Below are 14,990 nucleotides of genomic sequence, written 5' to 3' on the forward strand. Positions count from 1 at the left end.
AGGTATTGGAACAGAAACATAGTATTCTGATACTGTCAAATACTGATAAATGCAAATGCTTTGTGAGTGCCACATAACTGAAAGAAAATAATACATGTGTACTGACTATTAGGGCCTGTAATCTTGTCAATCTTTTGGATTTTGCTGTTTAACACTTGCTTGTGTGTTTGTCCAGATGCTCTGGCGGCCTGTAACTACCTTCCCCAGTCCCGGGAGAAGATCATAGCTGCCCTCTTCAAGGCCCTTAACTCCACTAACAGTGAGCTCCAGGAGGCCGGAGAGGCCTGCATGAGAAAGGTCAGCCCTCTCCCTCCACCAGCCTCATTTCCTTTCTCCAATCTCTCTGTCTCTTCCGCACTCTCTTCCTCTGCCCTGCTGCCTCTAATGAGTGCTGCCTGAAAAGATCAATACAGGATGGAGTGAAACAGGCTAAGAGGAAAATGAATTTGGCTGTGATGCATCGTCTCATTGCGGAAGGCTGGCGTGGCCTTTCTTTTTGCACTAGTTTAGAGTTTTTCTGCTTCTGTGAGTTGACAGGACAGTAGCGAAAAACAGGGTTTTAAGATGCCATTATCGTGTAGTCTCCGTTGTAAGGCATGTAAAAGCAGCTGTCTCTATTAAGCACCCATGGGCTGTTTAATGACCATATATATGCGTTGAAGTCTGAGTGTGTATTAATGTTCCTGTGCATTTCTCAGTTCTTAGAGGGGGCTACTATCGAAGTGGATCAGATCCATACGCATATGCGTCCCCTGCTGATGATGCTCGGAGACTATCGCAGTCTGACGCTCAATGTGGTCAACAGACTGACATCTGTCACGAGACTCTTCCCCAACTCCTTCAATGACAAATTCTGTGACCAGATGATGGTAAGTTAATACTGTAAAACAGTTTAGTGTTCATGAATACAAAAAAATTTAAGAACCAATTTGTGTTAAATGCATCTTAAGCTCTTTTACCACCTAAAAATAATATAGACCTTTAGTTTGTAACAAAGAGTTTGTTTGGTACTTATGTGCTTATGATAAAAGGTACAGGTCATTTTTACAATACAGTTTTGTCTCTTTCCAATGTGGCGTGACGGATCGCGTGTAGCGCCTCAGTTCAAGCGAAGCGCCAGTGTGGAGCACATGTGAACTGATCATTTTTCATTTTACTACTACTAACAGCACAAAATAATTATGAATGAACATCAGGAGGTATGCTGAAAGATACAGTACAACTTACCGAAATTGGTATCATGTAATCGCTCAATCAGTGTTTCAACCGTGGGAAGACGACAATAAAACAGCTTATAAACAATGTCACGTAAGGTTACATTTACCTCAGAAAAGCCATTCAGTCAAAACCCGTTAGTCAGCTAGAAAAAATAAACTCTAGAGAGGAGCATTTTGTATTTAATGTTTAAATCCTTATGACAGCCACCATTTAAATGTTTATATATAAAAAAAAGACTAGAAACATAATTATTAAAATTGTATTATTATAACGACATTATTATTAAAATGTCCTTATGTGTAAGTAGCCTACAAATCAGTTAATTTTTACCTTTAATTTATATTATAGTGATGTAAAAAACTGGGTTTTTTTTTTTTTTTTAATGAGTAGAAACATAATTATTAAAAATGTATTATTATATCGACATTATAAAGACAAATCAGTTAATTTTAACCTTTAATTTATATTATAGTGATGTATCAACTGTGATTTCTTATATAGTTTACAGCATTAGTTACTTATTTTTTTTCCTTGAAGAAAAATTGCCATCTACTGTACCTAAAAGGGCGCAATTAACCATTATTGAATCAAAACGAATTATAAGCTTGTAAATCAAAATTGAATCATGAAATTTGTGTCAATGCCCAGCCCTACTATTGATACAGATACATTAGATAACTGCTTAATCACTTTTAACACTTCGTTGTGATTTTAACAATTATGGGTGTGATGTGACAAAACACCGTAAGTAAAAACGTATGTAAAACACCTTTGAACCTTACCCGTAATTCTAAATGAATATGTATGTGTATGTATGTGTTTTTGTAATTTATTTTTAAAAAAAAATGTATTTTTTATTTTGTTTCATTTTTTTATTTTAATCTATTTTTTTTTCCAAAGTGTTGAAGAGTATAGCAGATAATGGTAGAATACACTACATTATTCAAAGAATTTAAACTGTCAAGAGAGCAGACTCAATGTTTTTCCTGCTCTCGCAGCAACATCTGCGTAAATGGATGGAGGTGGTGGTGATCACGCATAAAGGAGGCCAGCGTAGTGATGGCAGTGTGAGTATAAGCTTTTTTTGATATCTCTGTTATATGCTGGGGTTTGTTGGTCTTTGATGCCAACAAAGGCCAGTATTTTGCTTTTCCTTGAATTATTTGTTGAAATTTCACAAGGATGAAGGCTCGTAATTTATCCGTGAGCGGAAGGGTTCTGTGGATGTGGAGAGCTGAGATGAGCGGTCTGGACTGGACTCCCCCATCCAGCCCAGGTCGCTCCACTCAGACTCTGTGAGTGGCCATATTACAATCAATGATTAATTAGGCGCCATCCACCCCCAGGCCGCCTAAGTAACGAGCCTCAGAGTTCTGGATTCTCGTTATCTTGTTGGACAGATAACCTTGTAGAGTAAGAAAAGGTGAGAGGGGAAAAAGCCTTGCTGTTTCCATGCTTCAAAACGAGCTGCCATTCTTTCTGTCTCGTTCACGCCCTGCCTTTCTCTAAAATATATTATAATTACATGCAAATTGGCCCTCTGTTCCTGCAGTTCTTAATATTCTTACAACAATGACAGAATGACCAGCCATACATGACAATGAGGTGGGGTCAGTCAGGTTCATGGTTGGAGGGGTGGGGGGCATTCAGAACACTAGTTCCAGAAGATTAGTTTAGTCATACAGAGAAAAAGAAGGTCGATTCAGGGAGAGTGTACAGATTTAGCCTTCATGAGAGCGCATACTCAGATAAGCCCATGCTGGGTTGCTAGTTCTGTACAGGGTTTGTTCCTTATTGCTTGTTTTTCAATGTTTCCTCAGTGTAAAAATATCTTGACAGTGTCCCAAAAATAGTGAGAAGATGCACTCAGGGATCATGAAGACTGTGCATTGTTTTTCTGTGCCATTCGTTACAAAAGGAAATTTTTATTAATATTTGAAAAAAAAAAAAAAAAAAATGTGTGGTTCTTATTTTAACCCTAGGGAAAATATTTTTTCACAAAAATCTGGTATTTATTAAAAGTGCTAAAATTTTGGCATTATGACAGTTATACTTATTTTACCCCCTGAATTATTCTTACTGTAATGCAAAAAAAAATAAAATAAATGGTTTTTATATGCATTTATTCATCATTGCAGCTTTTGTTGTAATGTCTTTAAAAATGTAGTTTCTTTTAAAGACATTACAACAAATGCTGCAATGATGTTTTGCTGTTGCAATTAGGGATGCACTGTTACCAAAACTGGCATCGATATCAGTCCCAAAACTGTGCTCTTGTACTCCTACTTGTTCTGATAACATGCAGTGTTTGTGTCCACACAAAGAAATACCAGAATATGTAACAGAACGGAAAGCAGAATGGAGATATCCAAGATTAAGGATGTCTGTTGTAAATATGTCTAATTTAGGGGTATGACCAAAATCGTACTTCACAATATGAATAATTTTATTTCACGATAACGATATGTATCACGGTATAGTTATTTTTGCTTTAAAGTTTTTATTTCAAAATTTGATACCATTGAAATTTCATAAAACTCATCACCAATATCTATTTAACTAAGTTAAAGTTAAAAAAAAAATAAAAAATTATCTCAGTGAAGACAAGTAAATAGTCAGTGATAAAATAGGAACCAAAAAATTAATTATAAGCAATAGGACAAAAATCCACAATAGATCAAAGACAGGCATTAAAAAGACCTACCTGAAAAACTTCAAAAACTAGAAATAAAAAATACAATAGAACAAAGATACAAATGAACTGGACCCACCTGAAAAACTTCAAGCACTAGATAGACCTATAAACAGGCTATTACATAAATTGTAAGATTAAAGTACAAAATATACAAATATACAAAAAACACTGCATAGTCTTCACTGTGTAAATTTAATTTACATCTATTAAAGTTACAAAAGCAAATGCACTAATCTATTATACTGATACACATGAGCTTTCTTTCTCAACTGTTTACGTTCACTTAGACATAAACGTTTACGTGTTTATGAGGATACTCGCGGAGACTGCATTTTGACACATTAAAATGTGTGTATTTGACTGTTCAAGCCCAACAAGGCGCCAAAAAGAACTCAATTCAGTACTCATACACTGTATGAACAGTGGCTTTATGTGCACACGTTTCAGGTGTGTGTGCTCCGAAACAGTCTCTCAGCACGCACATATGCCGAAACGAGTCCTCTTTTGCTGCTTATTGCACTTGATTGGTTTAAAATCACTTGTTTTTAAACCGCAAGGCTTAAAACGGATTGAAATTATACGTTTTCGTGATGGTGCAGCACAGCGATAGAAATGATAGTTTCTACTGATTAATCGGGTCGACCGGTATATTGCCCACCCCTAATCTAATTAATAGAATATTAAACATAATTTCAACATTCACATCTGTATAATTCTTGTTCGTGAGCTGATAAAGTGAAACACTTATTGGATTGAGTGCACATAGATGTGGAAAACGTCATGTGATTACTGTACTGCTGCAATTGAGCAGTTTTAAATGTGTGCCATTAAATGAAAGATAAAATACAAGAGAATGGTAAAATGAGCAGTGAAAGTAACAGAAGCCTGTGCATTTAAATAGGCATAAATAAGCTTGAAAATGACTAAACAAATGATGTCAACAAGTATGATAAATATTCTTTTGGTTTCTCTTGCCAATATTCTTTAAAAATTACAAATGCAATGAAAACACAGGACCAAATATGAAAGTATCAGTGTCATATTCTTTAGAGAAAAATGTTTTGTTGGGTATTACAGTAATTTGTTTATAAAAAACAATAATAGAAAAGACAATACCAGATGGATTACAGTAATAAACAAAATGTAATAAATAAAATGTGCTTAATATTTCTGAAAATAATCTCAATACAAAAAATCTTAATATCTGATTCTAATAGTAGATTGTTTTCTTTATGCATTTTTTTTTTTTTTTTTTTTTTTTTTTTTTTTTGGACAATTCTTGTTAGGTTTTGTGAGGCTCACTTAGATATGTGTAATACAATATAATGTATGTATGTGTATATAAAATATTATCCCCAATATAAAACATTATTTAAAATATTTAAGGCACCTTTGTCTGTTTTTAAATTATGGAGAGGTTATGAAGATAATTAAAATGCATTTAAATGTTTAGAAATGATCATTGGTTTTTCAGTTATTTAGCACAATGATCTTAATCCCTATACTTTTGTAGGATGCCCTTCTCACTAATTAATCAGTGCTGAGTATTACCGCCCAAGATTTCTCAAAAAATCAATGGACCTGTGGATGGAATCCAGCTGAAATGCTGCCCATTCCATCTCTAGCTTTTTTACCTCAGGTTTTTTGATTTTTGCCCTCTGCACTGATTTTTTTTTTTTTTTTTTTTTTTTTTTTTTTGAGACTTGAGTTAGAAAGAAGTGCGCAGCCCAGAAGGAAGATTTCTCTGCACAGAAATACGCACACCCCTCACCATTCACCTGAACCCATCCGCTCAATCCATACAGTACTCATTACCCACACTGCTTTGCTGATTGTTTTGTTGTCTCCTGTTCTGGCGCAGCCTGCCATGGAGGGTGTAGAGGTGAGATGGCGGCCTGCTGTGGGGTCTTCACTGGCTCCGCTCTCATTGTGCTCGTGGTTACTCTGTGCTAGTGGAGTCTTTGTAACTGTATCTCTGTCCGTGGTGTTGTGTTTGATCCCTAAGTTTCACGTTTCTGAGGTGGTCCCTCTCAAACTTGCGTATGATGCACCAATGGATCTGTGATTGTTTTTTCAGGAACCAACCTGCCACTGTGACTATCCTGCAAATGTTCCCCAACTTGTCACTGTTGATTTATGTATTACAGGAGGGTAGGCTTGGTTTTCCACTGCTGGTTATCTCTAACAAACACTGTGATGCATTCCTCTGTTCACCTCTGCAGGAAATGAGGATCTGTTCAGCGATTATAAACCTTTTCCATCTGATACCAGCTGCTCCACAGACCCTGGTCAAACCTTTGCTGGAGGTGGTCATGAAGACAGAGAGGGCAATGCTCATAGAGGTACAAGACTTTTAGTCTAATCTGCATGCAAAAATACATGCCAAGTGCATGCCAGCTAAAGGGAATGCTAGTTCAGTTTGTTTGAACTGGGCTTGTTAATTAATCAGTGTATTATGCAAGTCATTTAAATATTTGATCAAGTAATCAAATGAATCAAAGATGATCACATATCAATATTTATATCAGCACACAAATGAAGATAATTGAAAGACTAATGTGGCAGATTTGTAAATCATTGAAATAGACTATATTCACACACACTACTGTTTAAGTTTTTTTTAATTAACATGTTTATTTATCAAGGTTGTATTAAATTGATCTAAAATGACAGTAAAAACATTTACAATGTGGCAAAAGATTTCTATTTCAAATTAATTATTTTTTTTTTTAACTCTTTTTAAAGAATCCTGAAAAACAACTGTTTTCAACATTAAAAATAAGAGAATTCTCTCGAGCATCAGATAAGTGTGTTAGAATGAGTTCTAAAGGATCATGTGACATTGAAGACTGGAGTAACGGCTGCTGAAAGTTCAGCTCTTGCCATCACAGAAATAAATTACATTTTTAGAAATGTATTAAAATAGAAAAGTTATCTTTTAATTGTTGTAATATAATATTTCATAATATTACTGTTTTGGTCAAATGAATGCAGCCTTGGTGAGCTCACTGATTTGAAGGTTATTTTATACTGTGTGAATATTGTGGGTTTTATGCAATTCTTTTTGATGTTTTTACTCCACAGGCAGGCAGTCCCTTTAGAGAGCCGCTGATCAAGTTCCTGACGCGTCATCCATCTCAAACAGTAGAGCTGTTCATGATGGAGGCCACTCTCAACGACCCACAGTGGAGCCGCATGTTTATGGTGTGTTTATTTTTCTTCTCCATACCTCATACTGTATTTTGTTTAAAAAATTCTTGCCATGATACGCTATGAATGTTACATTATTTTATTTTTTTTTTTTCTCTTCATCTTTTTACCATTATTCATTTGCAGAGCTTCTTGAAGCACAAAGATGCCAAGCCACTTCGAGATGTCTTGGCTTCTAACCCAAATCGGTTTGTCCCTCTGCTGGTTCCAGCTGGGCCTGCAGCAACTGTGAGACCCGGGTCTCCCTCCACTAGCACCGCCCGCCTTGATCTGCAGTTCCAGGCCATTAAGGTGGGCCACACTCTCTTAACAGAATCATTTACTGTTAGATTTGATGTAATGTGTTCTTTTGTAGAGCCTGAATATTAATGAGCATTCAAACACTTCTTCAGATCATAAGCATCATTGTGAAAAATGATGAAGGATGGTTGGCGGGTCAGCACTCTCTAGTGAGTCAACTCAGACGTGTATGGGTCAGTGAGGCTTTCCAGGAACGCCACCGCAAAGATAACATGGCTGCAACCAACTGGAAAGAACCCAAACTTCTAGCGTACTGTCTGCTTAGCTACTGCAAGTAAGTGTTTGGAAATTGGAAATACAACATGTTTTCACATCGATTTTGACACTAAAGTTGTGCATTTTCCTTCAGACGCAACTACTCTGAGATTGAGCTGCTCTTTCAGCTGTTGAGAGCCTTCACTGGTCGCTTCCTGTGTAATATGACCTTCCTGAAGGAGTACATGGAGGAAGAGATCCCCAAGAACTACAGCATCACGCACAAACGAGCGCTCTTCTTCCGCTTTGTAGAGTTCAATGACCCACACTTCAACGATGAGCTTAAGGCAAAAGTGAGGTTATACCATTTATACTGCTGTGAGTTTTAAGATGCGAGGAAAAATGATGAAATTTGCCTTTGTGAAGACCTCTCATTTTTGATTAAGAGCTACCATGAGTGTGACTGATGCTATGACACGGACCTCTATGGTCAACATTATAAATTCCACCTTTCTGTTCAGAGAGGCCCAGCGTCATGCTCTCTTAGCACTGACCATCTAATGCAGCTAACAACCAGCCTGTGCTGAATATGTATGTTTGAGAAGGGGAAGGTGACAGGGACTGTCCGTGCATGACACACTTGGTTCTCAAAGGCACGTCTTCACCGCCAACCGAAGTCTTTGAAGAACGCTAATGAATATTTATCTGCAGATTACTCTAATATCCATTGCTCATATGCTGAGGGGTTTGTCTTTAATCATCCCTGGAGAAGATGGGAACACTTTCTTCTAGCTCGGATGCACTAGTAATTCAGATGTTAACTTGTTTTGGTGACATTTTCACCATCACTGAGGCAAAACCGAAACTAATCTTGCCTTTAGTTTTAAAGGGTTGGTTCACCCAAAAATGAAAATTCTGTCATTAATTACTCACCCTCATGTCGTTCCACACCCGTAAGACCTTCGTTCATCTTCGGAACACAAATTAAAATATTTTTGATGAAATCCGATGGCTCAGTGAGGCCTGCATTGCCAGCAAGACAATTAACACTTTCAATGCCCAGAAAGCTACTAAAGCCGAATTTAAAACAGTTCATGTGACTACAGTGGTTCAACCTCAATGTTATGAAGCAACGAGAATACTTTTTGTGTGCCAAAAAACGCAAATAACAAAATAACAACTTTATTCAACAATATCTAGTGATGGGCGATTTCAAAACACCGCTTCAAGACCCTGGAAGCTTTATAAATCTTTTGTTTCGAATCTGTGGTTCGGAGCGCGTATCAAACTGCCAAAGTCACGTGATTTCAGTAAACGAGGCTTCGTTACGTCATAAGTGTTTTGAAATTTCAATGGTTCACCACTGAAGGGTGTGACTTTTGCAGTTTGATAAGTGCATTTCCTGGGCCCCACTGAGCCGTCGGATTTCATCAAAAATATCGTAATTTGTGTTCCGAAGATGAACAATTTCTTACGGGTGTGGAACGACATGAGGGTGAGTAATTAATGACAGAATTTTCGGGTGAACTAATCCCTTAAATGACAAAATGTCACTTACTTTAATGCAGCATTTTTAACAATGGTCCCTTCTGTTTTTATTCTGTGAGCATCCTTATTGTCTAGCCCTGTGAATGAGTGTTTATAGTGGGCTCGCACTATCTGGAGTACATGGACCCACCGGTAAACGGGTCATTGTGGTATTCAAGGCTGCTCTTGTTATTCCTACTTCATTTTTATTCATGTGAAAGAATTCCATCAAGTTTGAGAAAAAGATCAAATGCCAGTTGATTAAAATGAACTGGATGTTCTCCTCCAAATGCCACCCTCTATATTGACATTGAGAAACAGTAGCAGTTCATTGGCAGATAGTCTTCACAGTTTTGATGGCTGAGGCCATTCCTGCTCTGCTAAATCACCCCTCACAGCCAAACAGACGTTGCATCCCATACATTCCCCAGGAGAGAGCTCAGCAGCTGCACGCTCTTAACAGAATACACGTTTAAGGTGATGTTTTCAGGCAGCTGGAGCCTCGGTGGTTTGGGCTGTGATGGATTGTGTAGAAAAGGATTTGTTGTGATCCATCACTCATGTGAACGGTAGAGGGGCTCATTAGGACGAGGGATAATGAAGGAACACCTGCAGCCCTACGGCACCAATGTTTGAATAAATCCACATGCTGATGCACACTCTAGTTACTAAACAACACAACCATTGTGTCTGACTAGACAAACCATTGTCTCATCTAAGTACAAAGCTAGTATTATCTCATAGCCTAAATTAGCGTTCAAAGACACTAATTATACAACACATAAGAGATGACATCTGGAAAGTCAAGGTTGGAGGAATTAGGGGTTTTAAGCATCTAAAAACATGGTAACAAATAGCCGATGATGGTAATATGATCATCATCAGAGTGGTTAATAACAGTGAGCTTTCAAAAGAACTGAATCTGAGCTGCCACATTGTGCCTGTCCCTTTCTCTTCTGTCATCGTACATTTTAATGGATTTATTTATGCTGGAGCTTCCAGAACAGCCCTGGTGTTGATCATTTAAGCAAATTCAGTCAATTTAATAAATTACAATGCTTAAAACAATGTTTCTATAGTTGTATATTGTCAATAAAATTTTTATTATTATCATTATTATTATTATTATTATTATTATTATTATATAAATATAACAAATTATTATATTTTAACAATCATAAGTACATCTAAACAAAGTAAGTAAACCAAACATTATTAAAACAAACTTAAATATACATTTGAATTAAAGGCCATTTGAAGTATGGGTCAACAATATGGACAGCTGAAAAATGTATATTTTTTTTTGTCCAACAATAGTAATACTACTCATTTGAGAGCACTGTGAAGGTGTCTGTTTTTTGATGTAAATAAATAAATGTAGCTTGTATATTATTTGTCCATTGTCCAGGTGTTGCAGCACATCCTGAACCCAGCCTTCCTGTACAGCTTTGAGAAAGGGGAAGGCGAGCAACTCCTTGGGCCACCCAATCCAGAGGGTGACAACCCTGAGAGCATCACTAGTGTCTTCATCACCAAGGTAAACCCTATCCAGCAGTTTCAGACCAGCTGCAGTGGTGGTGCTGTCACACTCTCTCTTTATTGAGTCACTAGTTTATGTAGGATGACCTCTGGCTGTTATTTCACTGGCAGATATTTCAAGGCCACACTAAAGGTCATAGTGTTTGTTTTTCAAACTAACCCAATGAGACACAGAGGTGAAGGTTAATAGCCTTCATTTAATTCTCTCATAAATTGATTGTCTTTCCCCTGCTGTTAATCATAGCAAAGAGCAAACTAATCAGTCTGATTGTTCCCAGGGTCTGTTTTCAACACCTACAGCAGAAGAGGAACCTGTTGAAGTTGAAATAAACTTTTAAGTCTGCTGTACATCACAGCACTGAAAACAATGCATCTTTTAGTGTGTTTTGACATATACCCCTCTCGTTCTTGTAGGTTCTTGACCCTGAGAAGCAGGCAGATCTGGCAGACTCACTGAGGATTTACCTGCTTCAGTTCTCGACCCTGCTGGTAGAGCACGCACCTCACCACATCCATGACAACAACAAGAGCAGGAACAGCAAGCTAAGGCGTCTCATGACCTTTGCTTGGCCGTGCCTGCTCCCCAAAACCTGTGTGGATCCGGCCTGCAAGTACAGCGGCCACCTCTTGCTGGCTCACATTATCGCCAAGTTTGCCATTCACAAGAAGATTGTGTTACAGGTGAGGAAAAAAAGAGAGAAAAAAAAAAAAACAAGCCTGTGAAAATTTTTGATATCAAATATGATGTTGGCAAAAGGTACATTTTGTACAAATAGGTTGTAGAGTACAGATGTTACTTGTATTACCTAAAACCAATTTGTTTTTGTGTATCAAAATATGTTTTTGAAAACTGACACTACCATTCAAAAGTTTGGGGTCTGTAAGATTTTTTTTTTTTAATTTGTTTTTAAAGGAAGTTTCTTACCAAGGCTGCATTCATTTTATCAATAAAACTATAATAATATTTAAAATATTACAGTTTTTACTGTTTAAATGTTTTCTTTTTACATTTATTTTAAAATGTAGTTTATTCCTCTGATGACAAAGCTAAACTTTTAGCAGCCATTACTCTTCAGTGTCACATGGTCCTTCAGAGATCAGTCTAATGTTCTAATAATTTGCTAATACAAAGCTTTTTTTTAATCAATGTTAAAAATAGTTGTGCTGCTTTATATTTTTGTGAAATATTTATATTTGAAATAGAGCTGTTTGTAATGTTATAAATATATTTACCATCACTTTTGATCAAATTAAAGCATCCTTGCTGAATAAAACTATTAATTTCTTAAAAAAAATAAAAATAAAAATAAAATCATACTGACCCCAAACCTTTGAATGGTAGTGTAAGTCAATATGTTGAGATATTTTTCTGTTTTGTCATTTTATTTAAATAATTTAAAAATCATTAGATTCTATATGTTATTGTAAAGTCACACCAATTGAAGGAAATCAACAACTTAAAATATTAAAATATTGATGGAATTTATCTTTTTAAATAAAAAAGACTAAAGACTAAAATTAGAGGTTTCAATTTTCTTCCTGTTTGTGTAGAATTTTTTTTGGCTTGGGTCATGATGTAATTAAAATAACCTACAGATTTGGGCTGTTGAATCTTTTTTTTTTTTTTTTTTTTTTTTTTTCTTCCTGAAATAATTAACCCATAAAAAATAACACATTTACAAATATATATGATTTCAAGCTTTTGCTAATAAAATACATTTCTCAAACCCAAATTCCTCACTCACCTCAGTATTGCAAATGATAGAGCTTTTGCTACTCCAATTTTAGTCTTTGGGTAAGTCACTTCAGTCAACTTTACTCTGAAATGCTGCTAAACGTCAATATATCTGTTCTGTGCAGGTTTTCCACAGTCTGCTAAAGGCTCATACTATGGAGGCACGTGCCATTGTTCGACAGGCCATGGCAATTCTCACACCTGCTGTACCTGCTCGGATGGAGGACGGTCATCAAATGCTCACTCACTGGACCCGCAAGATCATTGTGGAGGAGGGCCACACAGTTCCCCAACTTGTCCATATACTTCATCTCATTGTACAGCATTTCAGAGTATGTAACATCACTTAACCATCTCTAAAGATAATTGTCATACTAATGTCTCCCATATTACATCTAGTGCATATCAACAGTGTGTTTGATTTGTAATCATATGACTTTCAATGTAATAGGTTTTGTAGGGCTGGGAGATAGAGCTTAAAATATCTTGATATTTTGACTTTTGCTCTGGGTGATATTTTGTTTTTGCTTGTTTAATTTTATTATCCAATATTCACATTGTTCAATTTATATTGTGTAGCATTAGGTATTAGTTTGTTCAGTAATTCATAAAACATTTAGTTTTTTTCTAGAGTTTGCTTGAGTGTATGTGTCTCTGCTTACAGGTATATTACCCAGTGAGACATCACCTGGTTCAGCACATGATCAGTGCTATGCAGCGATTGGGCTTCACCCCTAGTGTGACTATCGAACAGAGGAAGTTGGCAGTGGATTTAGCTGAGGTGGTCATCAAATGGGAGCTCCAGAGAATAAAAGACCAACAGGTCTGTTGCTAGGAAATAAGATGGCAAAATCAGTGTTTTGCTTTTTATGTGTGATTTAATTATATGTGATTAAAATGTATTGTGCTTTAGATTCTGGCAGTTTATTGGGTATGAATTTCTTTTTGCAGCCAGAATCGGAAGCTGATTCAGGAAGTGTGGGTGAGGGCACGAGCGGAGCCTCTGGTGCTATGAAGAGAGGAATGTCTGTTGATTCGGCACAAGACGTGAAGAGATTCCGCACTGCTGCTGGTACTGTCGGCACGGTGAGGAAACCTTAAACCGCTTGCTGAAGCCTGAGTGTGACCACTGTAATCAGTCTTTCACACTATTTACCCTGATGGACTGTGCCATGTTTAAGTACATTGGCTGTATTGTGTTTGTGTTGGTATGTGCAGGTGTTTAGCCGCAGTCAGTCGATGCCAGGCACTGAGGCTTTACTTACCAAACCTGTGGAGAAGCAGCACACAGATACTGTTGTCAACTTCCTTATCCGCATCGCCTGCCAGGTAGTTATTTCATACCTGCTTAGTGAATCTTACTGAAGCATCGACTAATACTTACACAGGCTAAATCCTGCTCTGTGTTTGCAGGTGAATGATAGCACTAATGTAGCAGGCTCCCCCGGTGAGCTGCTGTCCCGTCGCTGTGTGAACCTCATGAAGACTGCCCTCAGGCCGGATATGTGGCCCCGTGCTGAACTTAAACTGCAGTGGTTTGACAAGCTCCTCATGACTGTGGTGAGTCTTTTTTGTTTTTTCATTATTCCAGAAATGGTAAATTTTGAACTTCATTGGTTTTTGGTCTATTTTCTTTTATTCTTATATATAAAAACGTGTTTATTAGAGATGTACCGATTTCAATTTTCTTGGCCGATTCCAATTTCTGATTTTTTTTATTTTTTTTTATTTATTTTTATTTTTTTTAAGTGTGACCTGCCAATTCCGATTTTCTTTTTAAAGAACTATAACTGACAGCATACAAACAAAAAATTTACATTTCTGCAATGCAAAATTTTATTTTCATAAAAAACAAGTAAAAAGACAATGGGGTAAGCAAAATAATCTTGTTTTTCGGTTTGAAATAATATTATTTTGCTTACCCCATTGGCAGATTATTTTGCATATTTTAAGCAACAACTCACTTAATTTTGACTTATTTTTTCTGAAAACAAGACAATAATTTTTACTTGTCTAGAAAATGCTTCTTGATTTAAGAATTTTTAGATATTTGGACTAGAAACAAGACAAACTCTAAGTAAGAAAAGCATTTTTTGCAGTGAAAAGTTATTTAGTTGAGAGCAGAGAGCGACTTTCTTTGTTTTTTGTTCTTTTATTAACATGACAGGCAGCAGCTTAGCCTGCTGTCACTTTATGCACTTTATGCATGTTAAATACACTGTTCAATATACTGCATATACTGTCAATATACTGTAACTAATTAGGTTCCAAAACTGACTGTTTAACTGAATACTTGCAAAGACTGGTATTTTGACAATTTTGTGTGTATTTGACTATTAGAACGTTTAAGCGCAGTAAGCCACTCATTTTGTTACTTGCGACTCACAAGCTGCTTAAGAGTGAGAGGCGGCTTATCTGCGGTCCATCAGAGTTGTGCGCGCTTTTAGTGTAAGTGCGAAATCTGTGTAAATTAGTAAAATTATGCTCAATACAAGCACGGTGCGAATGAGACAAGTGAGTGAGAGAATGCACAACTGACATTATGCCTGTGCCGCTGGCAACAAAATGAAT

At 36.7% G+C, this 14,990-nt stretch overlaps 1 protein-coding gene across 3 annotated transcripts in view; it reads left to right on the forward strand.

Annotated features, from left to right (window-relative positions):
* trrap (transformation/transcription domain-associated protein) overlaps positions 1 to 14,990 on the forward strand; it is an 89,476-nt gene that overhangs the window by 22,483 nt on the left and 52,003 nt on the right. For 2 of the 3 annotated variants that reach the window (XM_051914374.1, XM_051914375.1), the window contains exons 29-44: positions 176 to 297; positions 699 to 869; positions 2,217 to 2,285; positions 5,775 to 5,795; positions 6,136 to 6,255; positions 6,998 to 7,117; positions 7,250 to 7,414; positions 7,516 to 7,697; positions 7,773 to 7,971; positions 10,554 to 10,682; positions 11,099 to 11,365; positions 12,545 to 12,751; positions 13,084 to 13,242; positions 13,371 to 13,505; positions 13,638 to 13,748; positions 13,833 to 13,979. In XM_051914374.1, coding sequence (XP_051770334.1) covers positions 176 to 297; positions 699 to 869; positions 2,217 to 2,285; positions 5,775 to 5,795; positions 6,136 to 6,255; positions 6,998 to 7,117; positions 7,250 to 7,414; positions 7,516 to 7,697; positions 7,773 to 7,971; positions 10,554 to 10,682; positions 11,099 to 11,365; positions 12,545 to 12,751; positions 13,084 to 13,242; positions 13,371 to 13,505; positions 13,638 to 13,748; positions 13,833 to 13,979 — 2,324 coding nt within the window. The remainder of the gene's footprint in view (positions 1 to 175; positions 298 to 698; positions 870 to 2,216; positions 2,286 to 5,774; positions 5,796 to 6,135; positions 6,256 to 6,997; positions 7,118 to 7,249; positions 7,415 to 7,515; positions 7,698 to 7,772; positions 7,972 to 10,553; positions 10,683 to 11,098; positions 11,366 to 12,544; positions 12,752 to 13,083; positions 13,243 to 13,370; positions 13,506 to 13,637; positions 13,749 to 13,832; positions 13,980 to 14,990) is intronic. The other variant, XM_051914376.1, reaches the window with a different exon arrangement.

Source organism: Ctenopharyngodon idella, chromosome 12 (genome assembly GCF_019924925.1).
Source record: "Ctenopharyngodon idella isolate HZGC_01 chromosome 12, HZGC01, whole genome shotgun sequence".
NCBI classification, from domain to species: Eukaryota; Metazoa; Chordata; class Actinopteri; order Cypriniformes; family Xenocyprididae; genus Ctenopharyngodon; species Ctenopharyngodon idella.